This window comes from Tauraco erythrolophus, chromosome 5 (genome assembly GCF_009769465.1).
Source record: "Tauraco erythrolophus isolate bTauEry1 chromosome 5, bTauEry1.pri, whole genome shotgun sequence".
Lineage (NCBI taxonomy): Eukaryota > Metazoa > Chordata > Aves > Musophagiformes > Musophagidae > Tauraco > Tauraco erythrolophus.
In genome coordinates this window covers 1,858,813-1,883,428 of record NC_141469.1, presented here as the reverse complement: position 1 = coordinate 1,883,428, position 24,616 = coordinate 1,858,813, and the positions used below count along the sequence as shown (strand labels likewise).

General features: G+C 49.9%; 1 protein-coding gene across 2 annotated transcripts in view; it reads right to left on the bottom strand.

Annotated features, from left to right (window-relative positions):
- Window positions 1-546: 546 nt before the first annotated feature.
- The window catches only part of CCNI (cyclin I), a 32,838-nt gene continuing 8,768 nt past the window's right edge, over window positions 547-24,616 (bottom strand). Inside the window, exons 2-7 of one of the 2 annotated variants that reach the window (XM_086611614.1) lie at window positions 17,345-17,501; window positions 7,967-8,101; window positions 4,219-4,293; window positions 3,911-4,051; window positions 2,931-3,161; window positions 547-2,258 (exon numbers count right to left, since the gene is read on the bottom strand). In XM_086611614.1, the coding sequence (XP_086467740.1) occupies window positions 1,800-2,258; window positions 2,931-3,161; window positions 3,911-4,051; window positions 4,219-4,293; window positions 7,967-8,101; window positions 17,345-17,458 (1,155 nt within the window). In that variant the 5' untranslated portion in view covers window positions 17,459-17,501 and the 3' untranslated portion in view covers window positions 547-1,799. The remainder of the gene's footprint in view (window positions 2,259-2,930; window positions 3,162-3,910; window positions 4,052-4,218; window positions 4,294-7,966; window positions 8,102-17,344; window positions 17,502-24,616) is intronic. The other variant, XM_086611615.1, reaches the window with a different exon arrangement.

Below are 24,616 nucleotides of genomic sequence, written 5' to 3'. Positions count from 1 at the left end.
TCTCGGAAGATGTGAGGCAGGAGGGGGTGGCTGCTCCCCAGGTGCAGGAAATGCAAGGCAGCTGGGAAGAAGGCGAGATGACAGAATCTGCCATCTGTGAGCTTCGGGGAAAAAAGCAGAAATTAAGTCTGTACCAACCTTTCCATCATCAGGTGTGGTTTTGAGTGGAAGGGACATCAGGCAGGCAGGAACCTACAGCCAGCCTGGGTGGGGGAACCTTGACTTTTCACCGCGGCGTTCGGAGTATCAAAAGGGAGCTGGTGACAAGACAGGTGAGATGCAGCCGTGTCCCAGCCCTGCACTGAGTGGTCCATCCTCAGCCTGGAAGGGGAACAGCCTGGTGCTGGGGGGAGGGAGCAAGGAGCACCTGGAGCTGGGGCCAAAGCTGGAATCGCCCTAGAGACATTGAGTTTCTGTTGTGTATAACTCCCCTGGCCACCCCTAAAGCCATGTCCTCACAAGTCTGGCACGGAGCAGCTCCCTTCCTGCCTCCAGGCAAAACTGATCCTTGACCCAGGTGAAAAGCAGGAAACAAGACCAGGAATCCAGGACAACTTTCTTTATTGCTACCAGAAGGCTTTCATCAGTACAATGGCTCCAAGTACGATACCTTCCTCAGGGCTGTGGAGAGAGCTTACAATTGGGACAGGTCATTCTGAGAAACAGAGGGGTAACATGGAAGAGACAAGTTTTGAAAGGTTTTGCTCTTGGTTAGAAGTGACATGAAGACAAAACTTAAGGGTTTGGGGTCTTTTGGTTTGGTTTCGTGGCTGGTAATGACGCACCTTTCAAACCTCAGGCGTGCGCAGCCGCCCCAGCAGCTCAGCCAGCAGCGCTGCTCGCATGCTGAGCATCTTAACTGGTGGGGAAATAACAGACTGTGCAGAATGGAAGGTGCCCACCTGAGACAGTCAGACGTTGGGGAAAGTCCACGCTGAGTGCAATGTTTCTTGGTGCAAACAAACAAAAAAAACCCACCGTTTTTTAAGTGATGCAAAACACGTTAACTGCTGTCTGTGTTGGAAAACACCAACTGTTTGAAGTCTCCGTGTGCGGCAGAGAGCACAGTGGCCCCTGCCTCGTGTTCTTCTAGAGTATGTTCATGCTCCTGTGGTGACTACTTAAGTGTGGAGCAGTTTGCAAAGCAGTTTTGGTTTTTTTTTTTCCTGACTAACCTTTTATTTAAATCCAGTTCTTAAATATTCTCACATTTAAACACCAAAGTGCTAACGAAACAAAAAAAAGGTCTTTTTCTTTAGAGAGGAAAAAGGAAGCTGGGGTGAAGGTCAGGTAGGACAGAACATCATGCATGAGACTTGCTGAGAATTAAAAGAAGAGCAAGCAGAAGGAGAGCAAGGAGCAGATGGAAATGGGATCAGAGAGGCAGTTAGTTGGCTGGGAAACCTGGAACAACTCTGCACAACTGGTGCAAGCTTCTCGGATGTGGAGAATGGGTTACAATACACAGGAGCAGAAAAACAGTGGAGCTGACAACACTAGAAAGAAACAATTTTTTTGCTACTTTTTTTTGTTTGGTTTTTGGGTCTTTTTTTTTTAGATTTTTATACTTTTTTTGTGTGTTTTTAAGTGCTTAAGTAGTGGAACTATAATTAGCCGCACAAGAAAAAAATTCAAAAAAGGGTTGGGATTTTTTTTTTTTCTGTTTTTTTTTTTTTTTTGACTCCCTTCAGTTCAGCCTGACAAGGTATGGCCCCTTCTCCCCCCACTGAAACCCGGGATGGTGGGTCCTGCACGGTTTCTGGAGTAGCTGCGGTGGAGCAGGTGGTGTTCGCTCACAGCTACATGACAGACACCGGCTGTAGAGGTGGACAAGGGGAAACGTTGCCCTCTTGCCTCGAGACATCAGCGCCGCAAACAGAGCCCATGTTTTCCAGAGCCACCACCTCTGGAGCAACGTCTTCGTTGTAGAGACGCTTGATACCATCGTAGAAGTCGTCCACTTCCATCTCTTCCACTTTGCGCTTGGCAGAGGCTTGCTTGCAACCGCTGGCAGCTGGCAGACGCTGGTAGAGCGCGGCTGTACCTGTGACGGGCACTTCTGGCCTGCCGTTGTCCTTGGAGAAACCTGGCCCTGGGACAGAGGAGGGCTGGCATTGGAACGCTCCTCTGTTACAGGTCACCAGGGTATGCTGGAGGGGACTGTAGACATATACAGAATTGGGCAGCAGAGAAGGCTGCAGAGTGGAAAGGTGATGCGCCACAAGCTCCCGGCAGTGGATCAGCTGCGAGCTATCCATCTGGAGTGGGAAAACAAGGAATTATCAGTGTTGAGGGGTTGCTGCCATGGAGAGGAGAGGCTGTCAACCTGGGCAGGGCCAGGGCTCCGAACCGTGCCCCGCACTTCACGATGATATGCTGGATGCCGGAGAAACTAGGGATAAAAGGACCAAAAAAAAACCCCAACCAACCCAACACGATGACTTGATAAGATACGGACCTCTGCTCTTTGTCACACTGCATGGGAGTAGTGAGGAGAAAAAACCTTTCCAATATGAAAAGGTCTCGCTGCATCTTTTAATGGCTCGAGTGTTTGTTTTTCCAGTACTTTTTAGATCACCCAGTACACTTGGAATGAACGGCTGAGCAGCTAACTGGGATTTTCTCCCCAGTGTGTTATTTGCTCTCTGGTGCAGAGAGAGCCCGTGTACATCAGGGCACGTAACTCCTCCCTTTTGTCACCTACTGGATGCTGTCAAGATGGAGACTTTGCACAACTGGCCCAACAAGCCATCCCTTCAGGCTGAAGCACAACCATCCTCGCCAAAGCGTAACTGCAGGCAGAGATGAGCAGGTAGGGATCCCAAAGCCCCGGCCGGCTCGGATCACCGGATCCAAGCTGAGGGAGATGCAGCCTTCTGTGGCCCCACGGTCCCTCCCTGCTGCGACTGCCGTGCCAGCACCCCCCTCACCTGTGCCTTCTGGAGCAGCTCGATGATGAGAGCCAGCCAGTCGGGGAGCAGCTTCTCCAGCTCCAGGCTGACGATGGCCAGCGCCAGCATGGAGCCCTTGAACTGCAGCAGCTGGTAACAGGCCATGCAGTGCAGCAGCTGCTTGGTGAGCGCCGCCACGTGCTGAGAGGGGCTCAGCTTGGGCAGGATGGTCAGTAGCTGAGGCCTGTTGGACACGGCAACTGCGTGGAACTGGGAGGGGAAACAAGCACATGAGGCAGCTGGTGTCACTGACGGGCAACCTCACAGGCAAAGCCAGGTCAGACCTCAAGAATGGCATGCGACACGTCTTCGATGCACGAGGATTCTCCAGCTTAACCTTCCAGGCAATTTCCACGCCACAGAAGGAGACCACTGCGTCGAACCCACCGGCACCGTGGTGCAGCCGTGCTGGCAGGGCCTGCCATCACTCACACCGTCTGCCTGCGGACCAGGCTTCTCATGCCTCTGCAATCCCCTTCCACCCTGTGCTCCCAGCACCACAAGTTTGGCAGTTGAGGTGCCCTAGACAAGAATTCCTTCTTGAGCAAGCAGAGAGGATGAAATCCAACACAGAACCCTCAGGGCACTTTTTCCTTCCCTTTGTCTTATCCCATAATCTGGTTCCCTGGCCGTGCCTTTCTGCCTGGCCTTCAGCTTTGAGCAAAAACCACTGGCAGTTACGATTTAGGGGCAAGGTTTTCAGGAGCCGTGAGTCTTAGTGTGTGGTTTAACGTGCCTTAAGGCAGGTCAGATGGCAGGGCCACGTTTTGGAAATTGCACCCAAAGCGTCACAGGTCTCTGAAATTCTCTGGAAAGGCTTTTTCTTACAGAAACTACCTGTACAGAGGAATTACGAACGCATCTTGAGGTCTTCGCTCCCCCACAGGTAGTTTGTTTTGTCTAAGTAACTTATTTACACTGACAGACACCAGAAAGAATGTAAATAGCCCGTTACTTACAATATGGAGGAAATCCAGTGGCGTTGCCATGTGAAGATCCCAGTTCAGTTTATCCAGGATAATCTTCTCCATTCTGCGAATTTCAGCTGGAGAACAACCACAAAAGCTATCCCGAGCCAACACCTTGAGTACTGGAATCCTCTGTCAAAACCACCGCGAAAAAGAAATGAGAGAACCAGTCATTGTAGAAATCCCACAAAATGCTTCATTCCTGTCCTGGCAAGCGTCGGCCACCACGTGCAGGCAACGGCAGGACTGGAAGAGTAGATATTCAGATGATGCTAAGGGAGTAAGAACCAAAGAATTACCTCATCTTCCTCAATGGTCTTTGCAGCAAGGAAGAAGCAGCTGATTGCAATACAGTTCAAGTACTTTGGACGGGCCTAGGGTAGAGAAAAGTCTCCGTGTGAGTGTGATGCAAAAATTCCACAGAATTATTTCTGGTCACACATCCTGAGCCGCAGGGTCTCCGCTGCCCATGCAACTCCCTCCAACCACACCACAGCGGTGGCGAGCGGTGCCAAGCCAAAATCCCTACTCCGTGGCGTAAGGCAGAGCAGGGATCTGCCAGCCCCAGGATGGTAACTGGCACCAGCTGCTGAGCAGCACTGGAGTGGAAAGGGCTTGTGTTCAGGCAGCGCGGTAAAAATAGGAAAGAGAAAACCAGAAGGGCCAGATTGTCCCTTGGCAAAAAACCCAGTGCCACTCCACCTGCTTCAGCGGAGCTCTGTGGTTAGTGCTGCCTGGGGACACCCACGGAATGGGAAGGAGGAGCAGAGAACTTCACAACGCTGTCCTTGTCTAGGGAAGTCTGAGACACCCATAAAAAAATCACCACTCACGTCGTTTCCCACTGCAGTTCTCAAAACTGTGGCCCAGGTGTTATCGAGGGAGAGCTGGGCCTTCTAAGTAAGTGCAATTTAGAGGGGAAAGGGTGATTTTTTTTTTTTTTAATTTATTTTTTCATGTGTATCAGAAACTCTTTTATGGTCCTCAGCTGGTGGGGGGAGGGGGGAGGCAGCCTGCGTGGGCTGTAAGTATTCCGATAGTCCCAGTAAGGGACCAGTCTAAGCCCACACTCAGAATGTGGCATGTCTTCTGGAGTTTTTGCTTCATCTTTGTCCATAGAACCATCTGACAAAGGGCTTCGCTTCCACCATCGGTGTAAAAACCCCAGGATGTGTCCACCTGCCTCCTTAGTGGCTGGGGACTAGGAAACGTGGAGGCACTGCTGCTAAACGGTGTCGCAGCCCAGTAAGCAGACAGCTGTGGAGCTGTGCCCCCACCTCTAGCAGCCTCCTGGCAACTGGTCTTCTCCTGTCCACATCAGGAGAAGCTGAAAGCCAAGGTAAGTGAAAATCCTGCGCGGAATGTGAAAACCTACTTAGAACCTGCACGGTTGCCATGATTTATTCTTGCCCGGTACGTTTTAGCTGATCCATCAGAGTCATGGGGCGATCCAAGGGTGAGATGCTGCACGTTAACACTCATGCAGTGAGCTGTCAAGAAATCCAGAACACTGTTCTCGGGAGGCAACGAGTGAAGAAAACAGGATCCAAATTTAAGATTTTTACCTATGTTCAGCCTCAGTTACTTGAAAAGGACCGTGCTATGCCTAGGGCTTTGGAGTTCTAGTGCCACTGAAATTTCCACTTAAATAAGTGTGGAGAATCCACCCTTGGGGATGGGGGTGTGCGTGCACACGTCTGCTTGGGCATTCAGGTGTCACTGCAAGCGAGGAGAATCAATTCCCTCAGGGCAAGACTGCAACTTGTTCTTGACTATACAGGCAGGTTCAGAGAAAACTGTCAGGTTGCAACAAAGAAAAGGACATTAAAGGACACATTCTGTGTTGTATTCAGAGAAAAGCAGGTGTCTGGAGCAGGGTCCTACCATCAGGGAAGCTTATTCTCCCCACTGTTTTTAATAAGAATAATTTTGTCTCCTCTTTTGCCCACGTCCATCCCCTGTAGAGACTGACCTGGAAGGAACAAGTGTATCTTTTGCCAAAGCATTTGAAAACCCAGTCACCCCTCGTGGTCCCTTACAGGAGCTTCTCCCTGCTGGCATCTCACGCGTGGGCGAGCGCGGCAGAGCTGGGGGCCGTAAGCACCGCTCTGCTGAGGGGTAACGAGCGCCGTGCGACGAGTTCGAGCAGACCACGACTGGGAACAGCCTTAGGGGCTGCCAGTCCAGGCAATTTCAGAGCATGTTCACGGGGAAGGGAAGGGACTGGTTGTCTTAATAATAAAATCCCACACGGTAGTGCCTGGCTAAAAAAAAACAGGAGTTAAGCTGCATCAGAGGAATGATGGCAAACTGGGGGAGGGAGCACCAAGCCCTGAGCTGTTGGAACAATGTTCATGCAGACAAAAGACCTTTCCCCGTTCCTGCTCGCTGCCCTGAGCAGGCAGTGGACTCCTACTCAGATTGTCATCCTTGCTTTGCAGGCTCCTTGCTGCTGCAAATTACTGAAAGAAAAACTGTCCTCCAGGGCATTAGCTGTAGAGGGATTTAAATCGATTTCCCATCTCAGTATTTCATTATATCGGCTACTTTAAGATCTCCTGAAAAATAACAACTTCCATGGCTTGTCATGAAAACATTAACAGTATTTATTAATGCTTCAAGGGTAGGTTAATGGATGGTGTCACTTGCATTCTGCCAAACCCAGTCCCACTACACGGTAAGTGCCAAGGCTGAGGACCTGTTCCTCCGCTTGGCTCTCCGGGAGTTGTATCGCCGTGACGGCGCTGGCGATCCGGTGAGATGGCAGGTTTGCTGGGCACGGAATGTACCCGAGCCAACAAGGTGGGAGACCAGGCTGCCCACAGCCTGACTCCACGGCTCAACGCCAGGGATTTGGCGTTGGCCCACGGCTTGTCCCGTTGTTTGCGCGGGTGCAAATCACGCCTGGCTTGCTGCCACGGCAGACTTAGGGGACAGAAGAGCAGCAGATCCCAGCTGTGTGTAGCCACGTGCTGATTTTTGTCTGGTTTTCTGTGGTTTCTGTGGTCTAACAGCCCTACAACCCAACGGGCACGTATAGTCTTTGCGGGAGCGGCCAGCGTGTCGCTTGGATGGCCTGAGCCCACGCTCACCTCCCGCTCTCTCCTTCACCCCCCTCTGACTTGACATCAGTCTCAAGCTCTTCGTCTGTCAGCGAGGCTACAGACCAGGTTAATAGTGAACTGCTTCCCCCAAAAGCTTTAGTCATTTTTAAAATTGTGCTTTTTTTTTCATTTCCCTGCGCTCGTGCACTTGCCGGGCTCAAACCTGTCCTCAGCATTGATTTGTTTCCTCCAGCTAGTTCACTGCTAGCAGGTGCTCCCAGCAACTGGAGGTGGTACCAGTAAGCTGAAATGCAGTTAAAACACCAGAGACATGAGGACGTGAGCAGGGACTTGCTCTCACTTGTCTATCAGAGGATACTGGGCTTAGGTTTCTAACTGGGGGCTAGCAGGCACTTCCTTTGGCTTTAGGAGTCAATTAAGGTTAAGGCAGAGACTTTTCTCTTTTTATCTAAGGCATAACCCCTGTGCAGCCTCTTTTTCTGGTTGCTTAAGGGAACAGGTACTATGCTGAGGCAAGTTCATCATTCAATCCACATCAAGAGCAAGTGTGGAGTTGAAGAGCACTTCTTTGCTCTAAGGGAAATACACATTTAAACTAATGAGCTGCAGTACGTGAAGGAAATGGGCAAAACAGGGGAAAGAAGGAAAATATTCTTGGCAGGTAAAAGCAACGGGTCAGTTCCCCCAGAGCTCTGTGTTCTCATTAAAGCAGTGGCTACTTGGACCAGCCAAAAAACGACCTTGGAAAGAATCTGCCTCTTAAAGTTGCTGGTGGCAGCACGTGCTGCCAGTTCCACAACTTGGAATGAAGCTCCTAGAGTAGTGCAGGTCCCGTTCTGTATGTGTGTGAGAAGGGAAGAGGGTGGGAGAGCAGAAGGAGGAAGTAAGAGTTTCCGCACGGCCACAGCGCTCGGACTGCACACAGAAATAGCTGAGTGGGTGGCAAAAATCTATTTCAGTTGATGTCTCTGCAAATATTTACCTTAACTGCGGCTAAAAACCTGTCCAAAAGGCTGATGGCCAGGGCGAGCGTTTCTGGATAAAGGTGGAACTGGTATTTGAGCTTGGCCAGCCACTGGATGACCTCATCCCTCTGCTTTGGAGAAATGGCTACATCCTGTTGGAGAGAAAAACAAACTATTCTTACACCCAGGCTGAGCAAGTCAGAAAAGACCAAATGTTTTACCTCTGCGGAGTTATTCACCGTGAAAACAAAACCTCCTCTGGAAAGTGAGGGCCTTGAGCCTGAATCACCACTTTATTCTTGCCATTACTTACCCCAGCCCAAGGAATCTGCCCTGGGAAAGACAACTTGCCTTATAGCAACCCCAGGCATCACTCAGAAATTTCCCTGTGCATTGGGGAGAAGAGAGAGGATGTCTCAGTTTCTCAAGTACTGGTAGGGATTGCTCCAGCTTAGCTCTAAGAGATTTTTTATTTTTTTTTAACCTGCTTGGAACCTTGCAGATAGATGGAAATGCTCAGCTTGAACAAAACCAGACACGCTACAGGAGCCAGGTGGACGCACAGCTCCTGACAGACAGAAGAGGAGAGGGACCGAGCTGGTGTTGGAAGAGGAAAGGTTTATTTTTCCTTGCAATGACTGGGGATATTTTTAGTTCAGTGTATGTTAAAAAAAGAAAATTCCAAGCAGCTTACAAAAGACCTTTAGCAGTACAGTTCACTGTGAGCTGGGGTTAAGAAGGTACGATTTCACCTGAAAAAGTCTGGGTTCTCTTGGTTTGTTGGGCTTTTTTTTAAACTTTTTGGCCCATGTCACCACCATCGAGCTGTTTGGACAATAGCTGAATTTCAGCCATACCTACAGATCACTCACTGACAAAAAATCTTCCTCTCTGGCTTACTGCAGAAATACTTACAGCTTCTCTAAAGCCTTTCCATTAAACCAGGTAAAGGGCTGGTCTCACTTCAACAGGGATTGTTTGGGGTGATGAGCAAGGATGTGTAGAGAAGTGAAATCAGACAGATTTTCTCTGCTATCCTCAGAGTCCTTGTGGTCTTTTGGCTACTGTTGAGATGGTTTAAGAGAAAGAAATGGAATGAAACACTGCCTGAGCAGTTACTGTGGAAAGGAAACCTAAGGGCTTGCACAGACAGCCCTCACTGCTGGGCTGGGTTGCAGCTGTCCTCCCAGCAATACCAGGAGGGGAAAGTAGCAGAATTTTTGAATATAAATACACCAAACATTGATGGAAAGTAAGTACTTTGGGCTACACCTATGGCCAAAGTACCGACCGTGGGCCTCAGAGAGATGGTAACGTGCTTTGTCGCAGGTCTCGGAGCCAAGCACATGGGTGGAAGTGGTCCTCTACAAGGACCCCAGCTTCTCATCTTTCATGGTTGCTCACCGTATGACATCTTTACTCTGTGCTTAAGTTCCTTACTTGTGCTGAGCTCCACCTTCACACTGAGTGGGACATAAGGGGTGGGAAGGTGGCAGGGTTTGAGCCCCCGGGTGCACTTCTGGGCTCGGTGACAGCAGCGGCACGGTCTGTCACTGCTGCTCACAAGCATGTGTCCTGCCAAAACCTGGGCACGCAATTCCATTAGGAAAAGTAAAACAGTAGCACTGCAACTGTAGCAGGGATCTCGTGGAAAGACACAGGGTTGTGCAATCCCAAGCTGCTGCTTCCAGCTGTGCTGGGTAAGCTAATACAGCACTGCTCCCTTTGCCTGCAAAACATGTCTGCAGCGCTCTATCAGGTGCTCCTCTGAGGAGAACAAGGTCCTGCTTGGTTTTCTTTTCTGAAGCCTCAACGGTGCAATGGCATCAGCAGGACTCTGTCTGATCCAGACAGGCCTCTGCTCTCAGCTGGGACCTCTGGATGCCTCTAGCACAGCTTTTTAAAAAGCACCTACTGTTCTTCAGGAGAGGAGAGAAAAACGAGGTTCCTCAATTCCCAGAAAGGATGATTGTTTCTAAAAATTGTTATTGCAATTTAAGGGTGATGAAGTTGCTTATCGCTTTATTCATTGTGCCTGTTGTTAAATGGAAGGAGACAAAGCCCAACAAAAGGTCTTGTAACCACAGCCAGGTCTGCACAATACTCTAAACTTATAAAGTTTCGAGCAGCTTTAAGGATTATTTTGCAAAGGTGGGACGCGGGCGAGTCCAGCAGGTAAGCTCTGTGTGTGCCTGCCAAAAGTCACCCTGAAACCACCCTGTCAAAGAAAATAAACTTGACTTTAAAAACCTGCCTCTGACTCGTAAATCATGGCCCTGGTCCTGTCGCAGCAGCTTTACCAGTGAAGGCAGCAGGAAGGGGCTGGGGCCCTCGGCCGGCGAGCGAGGAGATGCACCGTCAGCGCTGCATCGACAGGTCAGTAGCCTCTGTGTCCCCTCCTGCGATGTAACATCTCCTTTAGAGGAGGGGGATGACGTGGCACCTGTTGCATTCCCTGTTGGGGGGAATTTTCCGCGTCCCCTTCCAGGCAAATCCCATTCCTACTAGGTTCCAGCAGAAACGGGCATCAGCTTCAGCAGCTCCTGTGGTGTGTGTCCTGGCTCTGCGCTGTTTTCCCTGTGCTTGCCAAAGCAAAAGGTATGGTCTTCTCCTAAAAACAGCGTGGGTGGGAAGGGGTAGGATCGTTTTTCCAGGCTGCCTTTCAGTCTTCAGCCCTCCCAAGATCCGTCCTTGTATCTTCTGACCCTTCATGGGCAGCGAGAGGCCAAAAGGCAAAATCTCCGAGTGGGGAGTTTGCCTCACATGGCCACGCCGTGGCATGGGGAATAGCAACTGGGCCATCGGGCGCTGGTAACGACTGTCCTTCCCGTGGGAAAAAGAAATGGCTTGAATCTAAACCACGAAAAATGACAGGGTGTCTAAGGAAGCTACCAAAGTAAAACAAGAAACCAGCCCTCACCCAGAGCACCATCTTCCTTTGAGAGGAAGGAACAACTGCAAAGCCAACTCCCAGCCAGGTCGGTGCCCAGCAGAAGGAAGGCTGCAAAATAACATCTGGCTCCTGAAGAACCATCTGGGGAAGCAAAGGAAGGAGGTGGATCTCCAGCTCTTTTCTGCAGTAACATAGATTCTACCAAAGGTTTGTTTGCTTCGGGTTCTAACTGTGCAAATAAAGGATCACGAGGGCAGCGGGGAGAATTCCCTCACGCAGAAAAAAGACGGATTTAAACCTCCTGTCATCAGCACTAGCAAAGTTGGTTTGAAGAGAGAGGTAGGAGGACTGAGAACTGGTCCCAGCAGGGCGAGGAGCTTCCCACCCAAACAGATCGGTCTCCGTCCCTCTCCCTGGGAGCCTTCCTGTGTCATCCCAGTAACACAAATACAAAATGCTGCGCTGTAAAATTAATTAAGCAGCGAGGTCGCTTCTTCTTAGTTGTATAAAATTAAAAACAAGAACGAGACGCTACGGTGGCTGAAAATAAAAAAGTCCCTTTGGGCTGGAAAGCAGAAGTTCCTCTTTGGTGCTTCCCCATCGCCTTCTGCTGCTCGCCCCGTCTGCGTGTGGCCGGCTGGTCCTTTTGTCGCCACCAATCCGCCGTTGCAGAAGGTGACCGCGGGGTGGAAGAGCACGCTAGCCCGGCACCATGGCTTTAATTAGGGAAAATTAACCCCAGCCCAGCAAGGGCAGGCTCTGTTTTCCCACAGCAGCAGCCGGTTGCTCCGAGACACACTTAACAACCGCCCTTGGGACTGAAGGACAATCCGTCTCCTCCGGCTGCCCCTTTTTCCCTTCTCTCTTTTTTTTTGAGGGGAAGCCAGATCAGAGCAAAGGCCTGACCTGCAGCTCTGGCTGCCCATCTCAGGACCAAAAGGAGCCTTAGAGTCACTTATAAAAACCATCCTGCATGCTCACATCTGCTCTGTCTACCTCGTGCCTGGGACCGACGGCGCCGCGTAACGCAGAGCCTAAGATCAACCGCTGCTCCCTTCCTCCCTTTCCAGCCTGCTTTGTCCTGCTTGCCAGAAACAGGAGAGGTTTCAGCAGCTCTTCTGCTGTCTCCCACCCATGGAGCACACAAACGCCTCCGTCCGGCGGGAGCGACGGACGGAACGACGGACGGAACGGCGCACGTGACGAGCGGCGCCGGTCCCGGCTCCGAACGGCACACCTGAGGAACGCAGCGGTCCCGTGGGACGTGTGAGTCCATCAAAGCTATTCCAAACCCACGGGTGAGCAGCCAGACCTGCACCTTGTATTCCAAGCAAAAGATGTGATGCTAATTTCCACCTTTTCAGAGCACGACAGGGTGGGAAACACCCCCGTTTTAGAATCATAGAATCATAGAATGGTTAGGGCTGGAAGGGACCTTCAAAGGTCATCTAGTCCAACCCCCCTGCAAGGAACAGGGATATCTCCAACTAGATCAGGTTGCTCAGGGCCTCGTCCAACCTGGCCTTGAACATCTCCAGGGATGGAGCAGCCACCACCTCTCTGGGCAACCTGTTCCAGTGTTCTACAACTCTCATGGTAAAAAATTTTTTCCTAATATCCAACCTGAATCTACCTCCCTCTATTTTAAAACCATTACCCCTTGTCCTATCCCAACAGGCCCTCCTGAACAGCCTCTCCCCATCCTTCTTGTAGGCCCCCTTGAGGTACTGTTTCGGCACGAACACAAATAAGCCACATTGCAGGGACTACGGAGCAAACAGAATGTGTTTGGGACACAAAGGGGGGAGCGGAGGGACGTCAACATCTCTCTCTTCCTTGTGTGAAGCAGACAACCCATCGACCTGCTTCTGCCACCACTTGCTTGATTCCCTAACAAGAAACATCCTGTCACTTTATGGACCAACGTGCTGTCAGCCAACAAGAAGCTTCCGTGAAGGATTCCTGGCAGGTATTTGAAATAATGGGACATGAGGCCAGTGCACATGCCAGGATGGCAGGTGCCTGCGGGGGGTAAGGGCAGCGCTGCGCTCCGCTCACCGCGTCCATCATCGCCCCGCTCCAAAGTGAGCGACCGCTGATTCTGCCCAGGGCAGGGAATACAGCGACCCGGACAGGACACACAGACCCCAGGCCTCCAGCATCCGTGAAATGGGTGGATTTAAATTAATTAAAAAAATTAATTAAAAAAAAATAATATTATCTGAGAACTCAAACATGACTCAATTTTATTGCTGCCTCACCTAGGAAAAACACCTTATCTGATAAGGTTTTTTTCTTTCATGTCTGCTGTCCCAGACAGAGATGTTTTGCTCTTTCCCCTATTTGTCTCTGCCTGGTCCTGCTGTGGGCAACTCGAGGAGAAGGCAGGTGACCTTTAGCAGGACTGGGAGGCTTCTGAAAAGAGCAGCTGTGAACCTCGCAGCCAAACCAGATCCATCCTCAGCTCTCAGGATGGCTTGTTTTACAGCAGAGCGACCCCCAACTGATGCCCACCGGGTCGCTTCTCGCTTGTACCAGCTGGGACCCCGAGGTGCTCTCCTGATACTTTTCCAAAGTGGCATTTTGCAGGGTTTGCCTATGGTTTAGTGGCGCAGCAAAGAGCTGGAGCAGCTCAGCCTCTGCCATCTGCACGGGGACGTGCACGAAGGCTGGGGAGAGAGGGAGGAGGAGATCCCAGCTCGGCAAAGCAGAAGGGCTGGATGCGTTAACGTCACAGTGAATTTGACCAAACGGGCAGGTCAGGCTTCCAGTTGCCCGCAGGATACAACAGGCACCAGAAGGTTGAAACACCGACCCAAGGTCATGTGGAGATAGTGGAAAACATAGAAATAATCTGAGGGCTCCAGACTCCTCAAGAGGTACAGAGAGCAAAAGAGAAGACAGAAGGAGCGACTCAAAACAGGCAAGAAAGGAGAAATGGTAGTAGTGACACTGTTTCTGTAAAAAAATAAAATCTAAATGTCTTGGCTTACACACCTCTCTGCTGCCAAGTTACTTAGTAACATGCAAAAACCAACCTTTGACCAGTTTTTACTGCCTCATTTCTCAAGCCTTAATCACATGAAAACTTCTGAATGTCACCTGTGTGTTGTGTAACTCGGGGGGATGGGGAAGAAAAAAAAAAACAAGGGAAAGACCAAATACATGGAGAAGCACTAGGAGGGTTCCAGGCTCAGCCCAACTATTTTTTTCAGTCTGACAGTGCAAATACTCAGAGCCAGTGCCCTACGTTTCAAGGAGGGAAACCCAAAAAAAAATATTCATGCTAGTAGGAAATGAGAGTTTTCAGACCAAAAGTAAAAGCGAAACAGAAAAATCACAGAAATGAAATTTTCAGAACCGAAGTCCACAACAGATTCTGTACCCTGTAATAAAAATGTAAAGTTTTCCTGTGTCTTTTTTTCTTTCAAAGACCTCAACTCTGACACGTTTTTAGGAACTGAATTTGTTGCAGTTTTAAACACTAGAACCAAAAATGTCTCACCCAGAGCCAGAACTGAAAGTCGACTCCTGAGGAACAGTTAGGGTGTTCCTCCAATCTGATCACTGCATTTTTGTAGACGTGCTCACATTTCCTCATTTGCAAAGCAGATGGGTTCATTAAAACCCTTCCTGCAGCCAGCCCACCTTCCAGCAGGGAATGGAAAGTTACGCTGTGGGTGGCCAGATCTGATAGACACGAGGACGCAGATTTCCTGACTGTCATGGGAAATAAACAACAGTTTCATACACGAGAGGTTTTAGGCTGCTGCAGCTGTTTTCAGAAGGCAGCACCAGCCGTTAGGGAATAGGACCTTCTTCCAGATAGGACAGAAAAATAGGATCGTCCACACGGAACGTCCGTGACTGCGATGTTGCGGAATTAAACGCTGCGGAAGTGGAGGAACACGTGACAGTTTGGACAGTCGGGTGTCACGAACTGTAGATCATAGAATCATGGAATGGTTAGGGTTGGAAGGGACCTCAAAGATCAGCTCGTTCCAACCCCCCTGCCATGGGCAGGGACACCCTCCACTACACCAGGTTGCCCAAAGCCTCATCCAACCTGGCCTTGAACACTGCCAGGGATGGGGCAGCCACAGCTTCTCTGGGCAACCTGTTCCAGTGCCTCATCACCCTCAGAGTGAAAAATTTCTTTCTTATATCTAACCTAAATCTCCCCTCTTTCAGTTTAAATCCATTGCCCTTTGTCCTATCACTACACACCCTTGTAAAAAGCCCCTCTCCAGCTTTCCTGTAGGCCCCCTTTAGGTACTGGAAAGCTGCTATAAGATCACCCTGGAGCCTTCTCTTCTCCGAGAGAAGATATGTATGTAGGTACACACAGAGGGAAACACATCACTACAGATCCAGGGTTTTCGGCCGTGCCACGGCATCGCAAGCCAGGGTTTCCCCCCAGCAGGCAGCTGTGGTTACGTTCCCTTTTCAGCCTGACCCTGGCACACTTTACACGTAGAATTTCAATTTAATTTAATGATTATTTACATTTAATAGTACGGCGTGCTAATAGATCAAGTCAACGTCCGAAGGGACATGTAGGAAAACATGAAAAGGTTACAAAGCCAGCAGAGTTTTGGGGGTGGAAATCCCAGGAGCAGAAACCCTCGGGGACAAGCGCAGAGGGCCAGGAAACACTGCCAAGCACAGACCTCGGCGATGTTGTCTAAGTGCAGGGGAGGAGGAGGGGGGAAGAGATCCTTCATCATCATGACATCATTGCACGCTAAAAGGACAAACTTAGTATTTGTCCAGGCCAGACCTGAGGTTCTGCTGTCGAGCACAAGCTTTAGGCTGGTTTTAGCCATCAGGCTGTTCCCTACTCAGATCCTACTCTGACTTTTCACAGCAGGCAGCAGAGCTGCCTCCCCGCTTTCATACGCAGCAGATGGCCAAAAGTCCTGCTGGTTTCCCCTGAGTATTTCCCACCGAGGACACCACTTTGCCAGGTGCTGCAAACCTCACCCCCGGTGACGCTCAGACCCCTCCAACATCCCTGGCAGCAGGACCACCGCTCTTCACCACGGACGGGGCTGAGCTCAGTCCTCCTGCTGCGGCGACAGCTCGGACGTGGCACGGGGGGGAACCTCCCCACCTCCCCTTCGAAGGGTGACAGCACAATCCTGCCAGGGAGGGACGGCGAGGAAGGCTGTCTCATGCAGGTGGTGGCTTCTGAGCCACCAGTCAACTTCACCAAGGCAAAAACGCCGATGCTTTGGCCCTGTGATATCTTCACACAAGAATCTGGTTGGGTTGCACTCTCTGAGTCCCTAACCTATCTTGTTATACTGTCACCTTATCTCCTCGCTAACCCCAGGAACACTGCCAGCGTGGAATAACGGGCTGGTTTACCATAAACCAGGGTCTGAAGTGGTACGTGCCCAAACACAATGTACTCAACACCTCTGCCAACCAGGTCGCTTATTTGGAAACCTAAATGTGGATTAACGACACGGACACCGAGCCCCTCAAAAACCTATTTGTTCCTACAAACCATCAGCAGTTTCCTGTTTGCCAGACAGAAGGAACGAACACGACAGCCATTAGCTTTGACAACAGCTGGCACGCTTGCGGGAAGGTTTTACGTGCATCCAGAGCAGCACGACTGGATCTGAGCCAGTTACTGGGATTATTGCTGCCCAACCCAGTGACAAAGTACCAGAAACTCACGTTTCACGTTTTCTTTTGATAAACCTGGTCTGACCTCCCAGCTGGCCCTGCTGCAGAACTGGAGCAGGAGGCTGGACTATGGACCCCCCTGTGGTCCCCTCCGCCCTGAATTCTCCGCCAGTCCCCTGAGAACATTCCTCAGGGGAACAGCCCAGCTCCCTCGACACGAGCTGGCACCCTGCTCCGTAAATAGTCCTGCTACAGTCAGCGGGGTTCTTCCTGGAGCAGACAGTGCCTCTCCAAGTCAGATCCTCATCTGGCTTCAGCTGACACAGCTACAGCTCACCCTGCAGAACCAGGCGGATTTACACCAGGAAAGAATCTGGCTCAGAAGGGGAAAAGGTGGCAAAGTCAGGCTTTGGCCGTGAACATGCTGTTTCAGGGGGAGGTAACGATTCATGGGAGAAGATGTTGTTCCACATGGAAAGCAACCAGAGTTTCAATGGTGTTATTAGTGAGCTCAGTCCGAGAGAACGAAGCTGCTTTCAAGAACTGTGGCAGAGTCGGTGCCCGCTAGGAATGCGCCTTTATCATCCACCCAACCCGTGAAATGAATTTCTGGAAGGCCATCTGTGTACACACTGCCACAAGCAACAGCAGAGGTCTACCAGTGGATGCTCCACAGTGTGTTCTGTACTCCTGGTGGCAGTCATGTCCCTCAAATCAAAAAGTCATCACTTCTCAGAGGCTCATTTCCCAGGTCTCAAGCAGAAGGTAACTCCTCGTGCAACACCTTCGATTGTCCACGTAAAAACACAGCAGAGGACAGTTTCATGCTTTTACCGAGATAAATGATGTGAAGAAGAGACGTTACCTGATTGGGCTGAATTTTCGGCACATGTGCTTTCCACATTTGAGCTTCCCTAGAGATCGCCGTCTCCAGAAGGAGAGACAACCTCTGGTTCTCCAGGGGTCCTGAAAACTTCATGGTAACCCTTGGATCCACCTGCCACCCAGCTGGATACAGCTACCTGCAAAACCAAACACAGCCTGGTGAAATACTGCGAGAAAGAAAGCACGAAGGTGACTAAAGCAGCAAGAAATGGAACATGCTCATCTGTAACCGACCTGCCCACGGAAACCCAAACCAGTCGGCTCAGATTCAGCTGAAACTGGGCCAAAATCGTCCACAGGTCTCCAACACCTAAGTGGGCTGGAAAGTTCTACCACTCTGAGGTTTTCTGTGACGTAGGCAAGAAGACCAGACCTCTCCCACTTGAGCAGCACTAAAAAGTAGGGGTGTTTCACAAAAACCGCTCAACGGGAGCGAGGAGCTGTATGGCAAATGATTTCATAAGTTGGTTGCCCTGGCCCGAATCTCGCTGAAGTCTACCTGTGACTTCAAGGGAAGTCAAAACTGACATTAAAACACTCTTCCAAAGTCCCAGCCTCGGAGGCTGGCTGGTGCCAGCCGTACCCCAGCGCTCTCGGCAGCAACGGGAAGATCTGGGCGAAACAGAGGAACGCTGGTTGGAGAACTCCAATGATTTACGAGCCAAAACCCCACAAAAAGACCCATGTTTTCCCTCTCCGCCCAGTACGGTTTGCAGCTTCTCACAGAAGCTAAGACCGGTTTCAAGTACAAGGCAAACGTAGCAGGGAGTTCAGGAAGGTTCCTCTCGGCTCTGATCACTCTGGAAACACATTAGATCCACAAAACTTTAGGGCACGTCTCTAATTTTAGGTAGGAAAAGCGTTTTAAGGCAGGAAAAAAGCAGCAAACCCAGTGATGGCCTCTGCAAAGCATGAAATGACCACAAACCACGTCAGTGATGGAGACAATTTCTGCAAGGCCTACAGTATTCACAAACACCTGCTTCCACCAGCAGAAGCAATGATTAAAAGCATGAAATTTAAAAAAAAACACTTTGCTAGACACAGAACAGAAAGCAAGGGATTCTCCTGGCCCTAGTGCAGCCTCACTCAGCAGGAACAACGACAAAACTTGTAAATTTGAAACACGAAACAAACCCAAGGGAAGATTTTTATTTTTTTTTCTTTTTAAACACAGCAGATTCCACCACCTGCTTTCAGACGGAGAAGATGGTCTGATTGAAAAGGTCACTCCAATCGTTTTAATACTTCTACCCTTACTCTGGCCACAAATCTCTTGGCAGTATTAAATCCCTCAGGGAAAAACAATTCAGCCCTGAAGGGTAAATCCATGGGAAAGTTATTTAAACTTTCAGTTCCTTCTGTGAGCTCTTGTGAAACCCACAACAGGTGGATATTGGCCAAAGGGAACGGGGCTGTTTGATAAAGACCAGTTTGTTAATACAACAGCTTATGCTGTATTTACAGGGAAAAAAGCAACACCTGGAATCGGAGAAAATAAACAAAATTCACAGCACGAACAGTTTATTGTAAATAATAACAACAGCAGCTCTGAGCACAAGAAGATTCAGAGTGCTTTCACCAAGTTCAGGGAAACCGTAGAAGAAATATTTTTCCCCATCAACAGGAGTTTTTTAATGGGCAGGATTCACACGGAACGTGCACGAGGCATAAAACCACACTCCAGTCCCACTCGTAGCCAAGTGGCAAATACACGGCGAGCCTCTCGGTCCTGCACAGCAACCTCTTTTATAGGAGATTTTTATCAAACAAATGCTTCTCCATGAACAAAGGAGAGGCTGTACTGGCTTGGCACACCCCTGCCCACGGTTGCCAGCCCGTGGCCGTAATGACCCAAGGTGACTGGGGACACATCCAGATTTTCCAGCTGGGGGGAACACCTCGGAGGCAGGATTCCTGAGCAGGCTCAAAACTGCTGTGTTTCTCCAAATCTCTTCCCATCACCCCAAAATGGCTCACTGAGTATCGCTGTGGATGGAAAAATCCCTAATCCTAATCCCTAATAAAGGCTCCTGACTCAATAGGAGGGTGAACCTAAGTTCCTCTCAAGAGAACGATGCCTTGAACCGCAGCTTATTTACGTGCATTTACTCATTTTTGTGCATTTACTCATTTTTGTGCATTTACTCATTTAATGTGCATTTACTCATTTCTGCCTGTCTTTTTGAAACCTCGGGGTGATCCTAAGGACATTGGTACCCCTGTCAACGGGGCCGCTGGGGAAGCCGAAGGGGAAACAAGAGATCCACATTCACCACCTCCCCGCCCATAGCTCATTTCCCCGGTGGCCTCATTAGCATCTCATTATCCTCTCATCAGACACTACAGATTTCCCTGTGGGATGGGCTGGTTCCCAAAGGCCGGTTCCCCCACCATCTCCCGAGCCGTCAGCGCTTCCAAAGGAGGGGTAAAGCCCTGGGAAAGGAGGAACAGCAGCGACGGGGGCTGCACCGCCGCTCCGATGGAAAAAAGCAGGTGCAGGTGAAATATTTTGTCCCCTCAGGCATGGTGGGGGGGAGGATCCAGCAGACAGGGGCTGAGCTGGGGGACCCCACATTGGAGAACGTCGCCTTCCCACCTTGCAACTCAAAAGCCCCAAAAAGAGGTTTCTGCAGGCCTTTGCAGAGCAAAAGATGGGTGATTTTATTTTTTTTAAAAAATTATTTATTATTTAATTTAGCCTGTAGACAGTCAGTTGCTACGTACCAGGTGATGCTTACCAGGTTAACAGCCCAGAGGATACCAGCTATGGTCTCTCAGAGAGCTCTGGGACATCCCTGGAGCATCCTTCAACACCAGTGGCCCTGCGAGGGACGTTTTTAGCCACTCGACTCGCTGCCAAGGGGAAAAAGAGAGGGAAAAATAACCTTTCCTTTCTAACCTAGGGAGGTAATTCAATGAGGGCTGAGGCACAATAACCTTTATAAGGAAAAAAAAAAAGAAGAGGAACGCCGAGCTTGAAAGTTTCCCTGGGAGCAACAGTGGTGCGCAGACTTTTCCAGCACGGAGAGCGTGCCAGGCAACTGGCCAAGCACCCGGAGGGCTGAACCGAGTTTGCATCTAGATTTACATAGCTCTTCATCAGATAAAGCCAAGCCATTTGGAAAAAAAAAAAACAAAACTCTGCCAGCGTGCTCTACACGTACGCAGCGCTTCACAGAACACAAGGGAGCCGCTGCGGAGCGAGCGTTGGGAGAGGACGAGGAACGGGGCGGCCGGCGCAGCTTCCCGAAATCCAGCGTGTGGAAGTTGGGTGAAGACTGCAGGAGGATCAAACTCTCTTCTTCTGCTCAGGTCAGGAAGGTAAAAGCCTGAACATCGCAGAAAAGCTCCTATCAAGGCTCCCATCAGCAAAGATACTTGTCAGTGCCCCGACAGCAAAGATTTGCTCCAGCCAAAAACTTGCACGTGTTTTTCTGCGACTGAGAGTTGTAGAACACTGGAACGGGTTGCCCAGAGAGGTGGTGGCTGCTCCATCCCTGGAGACGTTCAAGGCCAGGTTGGACGAGGCCCTGAGCAACCTGATCTAGTTGGAGATATCCCTGTTCCTTGCAGGGGGGGTGGACTAGATGACCTTTGAAGGTCCCTTCCAGCCCTGACCATTCTATGATTCTATGATTCTATGAGCCCAAGAGATCCATGGCTGGAGAACTGCCAAAGCTGTGACAGTCACCATCAACTCACCCGAGCTTTCTGCTTCTGTTTCACTGATTTAAACTTTAGCTCCAGGGTGGTGGGTTTGGTTTTTTTTTCCCCTGTGGGCACTTTGGGAGTTTTTAAACCGCTGTTCAAGCAGTTCTTCAAGTTTCTTAATCTTCACTGGAAAGTCAACACTGAAACTTCTCAAAGAACAGCTGGAAAGTTAGTAAAGGAGAAGTGAGCCAAGTCAACCCATCGGCTTTGTTTGGACCTCTCCTGTGAGCAAGGTCACAAGCTGCAGGTTGAATCTCGCTCTGGAATTAGCCAAAATTTTGGTGTGAGGTTTTCCCTTGTGAGAAGCGTTAAAAATGACTTGCTTCTGCATTAAAAAACACCCCGACCTGGTCCATAAAACGTAACCCATCTCAGACAGACCTCTCTTTTCAATCCAAGTATTAGGAAAAAATTTTTTACCATGAGAGTTGTAGAACACTGGAACAGGTTGCCCAGAGAGGTGGTGGCTGCTCCATCCCTGGAGACGTTCAAGGCCAGGTTGGACGAGGCCCTGAGCAACCTGATCTAGTTGGAGATGTCCCTGTTCCTTGCAGGGGGGTTGGACTAGATGACCTTTGAAGGTCCCTTCCAGCCCTAACCCTTCTATGATTCTGTGATTCACTTAACGAGGTACTTTCGGTTTCCCTAGAGAAGTTTTAGGCTGCAAAGTGCTGCAGGCGACGGTTTTCAAAAGCAGTTTTGCATTTGCAGCGATCGGGGCAGACACCTACGGTGCCAGAAACGCTGTCTGGCTCGGCGGAGAGGGGTGAGCGTTTGAGCATTGATGCAAAATAGTCCATTTTTTAATTATTTCTCTTAGGCTTTGTCATCACTCGCGCTGAGAACGAGAAGTGCCTCCTGCAGACAAAAGATGCGGATTCAGGAGCGCGTCGCCCACTGGTAACGCGGCTCCTGATTTTCCCCTGCCTCCAGCTGCAATTCCGCCACTGCACCCTGAATCCGATCCCCGAAATCATTCAGGGAGATAATAAAAACCCCTTTTGTTTTGGTCGTGGGGTGGGTTTTTTGTTTTGTTTTTTCTTTTGTTTGTTTGTTTTTTAAATATAGATCATTTCATAAATAATTAACAGGATTTCTAGCACTACAGACAGCCTAAAACCCACTATTTTTATTTTCCAGATGGATATTCCGGACAAGACGGGTAATTCCAACAGAGCTCAACCACCACATGCATTTCTGCAACCCTTGTATTTTCAGCGACCAGCAGCCAAATCTGCTCCAGTTTTAGCAAGCAATGCTACAATCTTCCAGATGACCTGAAAACAGACTTTTTTTCTGGGTGGGGGAGGAAGGCGAAGCAGACGGAAGAGAAGAAGAAGAATTCCTCCGAGCTCCAGCCAGCCATCTGTGATTCCAAACGACCAAAACACGGTTTGCACTGCTAGAAGAGAATGGTCTGACTGCAAGTTGTGATTAGAAATCTCAAAGCTGTGGGCGGGGGGGAGTGGGATGAATGTTAATTTTAGTAGCTGGGGCTTTCTCTTGGCTTAACTCTTTCCTCACTCCACGTCAGCAAAGCAGTGTGGAAATTTATGCCGGACAGAGGTAAATGCCTACAGTGTTGGGTCCATCTGAGAAGAAAAAAGCAGCAGGCTAAGCTTCCTTTAGAATTTGACATCACTTCTGTGCCACGGAACAGTTTTAAGAGGACAATGGTTCTGTGGTTTAGAGAGTAAAATGGTCCAGGAACGCCTCGCTACTGGAAATGGATGCCTAGCTTTGTGTCTTTTCGACTCGCCCAAGCACAACCTGATGGAAGAGCGATAAGCGGAGGGCTGGTATGGGTTAAAATCAACGGGGTTGAGTTGTAGAAGGTAACTCGTGTCACAGCTACAGAGATAGCTTGACAGAGTCGTGAAACCATAGATGGGCTTTTTCAAGCTAAAGAACTGGGAAAAAGACGTTTGGGAATACAGTTTCAAATTTCAGCATCTAAATAAGTCAGTGTATTTGTGGCAACGGACTGACTCCCGTGGGATGAACACTAACATCCCTTAAAAGAAGGAGAAACGTGTTGGTACCACACACGAGCACGCCACGGGTACACTACGACATCGCACCTTTAACCAGCAGCGGATTTGACTTGCCAACGGACCTAAATTTGGGAAGAGGGGATTTTATTCGGGCTGGGAAGCGCAGCGGGCCCTCGCCGTGTGCGTGACTCACCCCGAGCTGACTCCCCCCAACCTGCCACAAAGGCGACTCTGTGAGAGATTTTGGCAGCATCCTTCGGGCAGGCTCATGTGCATCACACGCTCGCCACTTCTTTTCCTCCAACCAGATTTGTCCCGGGAGTGTAAATAAAGTTGACCTCATTACAGCGCCGTTTTTCCGAACCGAAGAATTTTTCCAACCGTTTTAACGAAACCTGCCAGTTAAAAACACGGGGCCGCCACTGCAAAAAGGGAACGCGGAGCAGTGTTTGGATGGGAGGGAAGGGAAGCGTTTTTAGGTCTGTTTTGAAACAGAGAAACCCCAGGGCCTATTTAGCAGCTACGGAGAAGGAGCAGGATCGTGCTCGGCAGCAGCACGCCCTCCTCACCACCATCTTCCGTTTCTGTCCTGTTGCAAACGGAGAGCTCGGATGGAATTTGTCACAGCCCTATAAACACTGTTAGATTTGTAAAGGAGCGCGGTAGAAAACACAAACATCTCCGGTTCTTCATGCTATTCCCTAAGAGTAGCAAAAAAAAAAAATCGTCCAGAAAACGGGGAGAAAGATTCAGGGGAAAAAAAAAAATGCTTGGATGAGGGCATTTTTTATATGCCACCGAGGCACCGGTGCCGGCGGTGGAATAAAGCCGCTGCCCGATGGTTGTCACCCAGGGGGTTTCTGCAGGTACAAGCCTGAGCCCTTCACCCTTTTCTTATGGCTCTGTAAAATCTACGCCTGCTGCCCAGTTTTTTCCTTCCTGCACCCAGGGACCATCAACCAGACTAGTTCCAAGGAATCTCTGCTCTACTTCATTCCCCAAGCCCCACGATTGACACCAGGGGTTTGCTATTCCAGGGAGGCTTCAGTGTTATTTTCCAAAGTGGGCGCTTCTAAAAAAACAAGGTGGAAGATGAACTCCTGACCAAACTTCCAGACAACGTCGCCGTTCTTCCCTCCTGGAGAGCCAGGTGAGCTTCCAGGCCCATGCCTGCCCTACCCCTGTCCTAAGGGCTCCGGCTGGAAACGCCAGAGGAGGTTTGTGTTTCCTTTTCAAGACAAGTCGGTCCAAGTGGCGTTTGCCCAGAATGGCCTTTGGTCAGCAACGGCTTAAATGTTCCGAGCGATGCGAAGGAGCCGTTTCAATCCCAGCTCCGTACCCTTGGGAAGCGGCGCGTGGCAACGTACCAAGGAAACTGTGGATAAAAGGTGAGCTCGGAACGCAGTCCGAGGAGACCAGCTCCAGCTGCATAACGTCTGCGTTTGATGCAAAGAGGAGATGAAACTCAATATGCTTTAATGAGTTCTGCTTGGAGATTTTGGGTTGTTTGAACCTAAAAATCAAAGGAGAAGTTCTTAACCGAT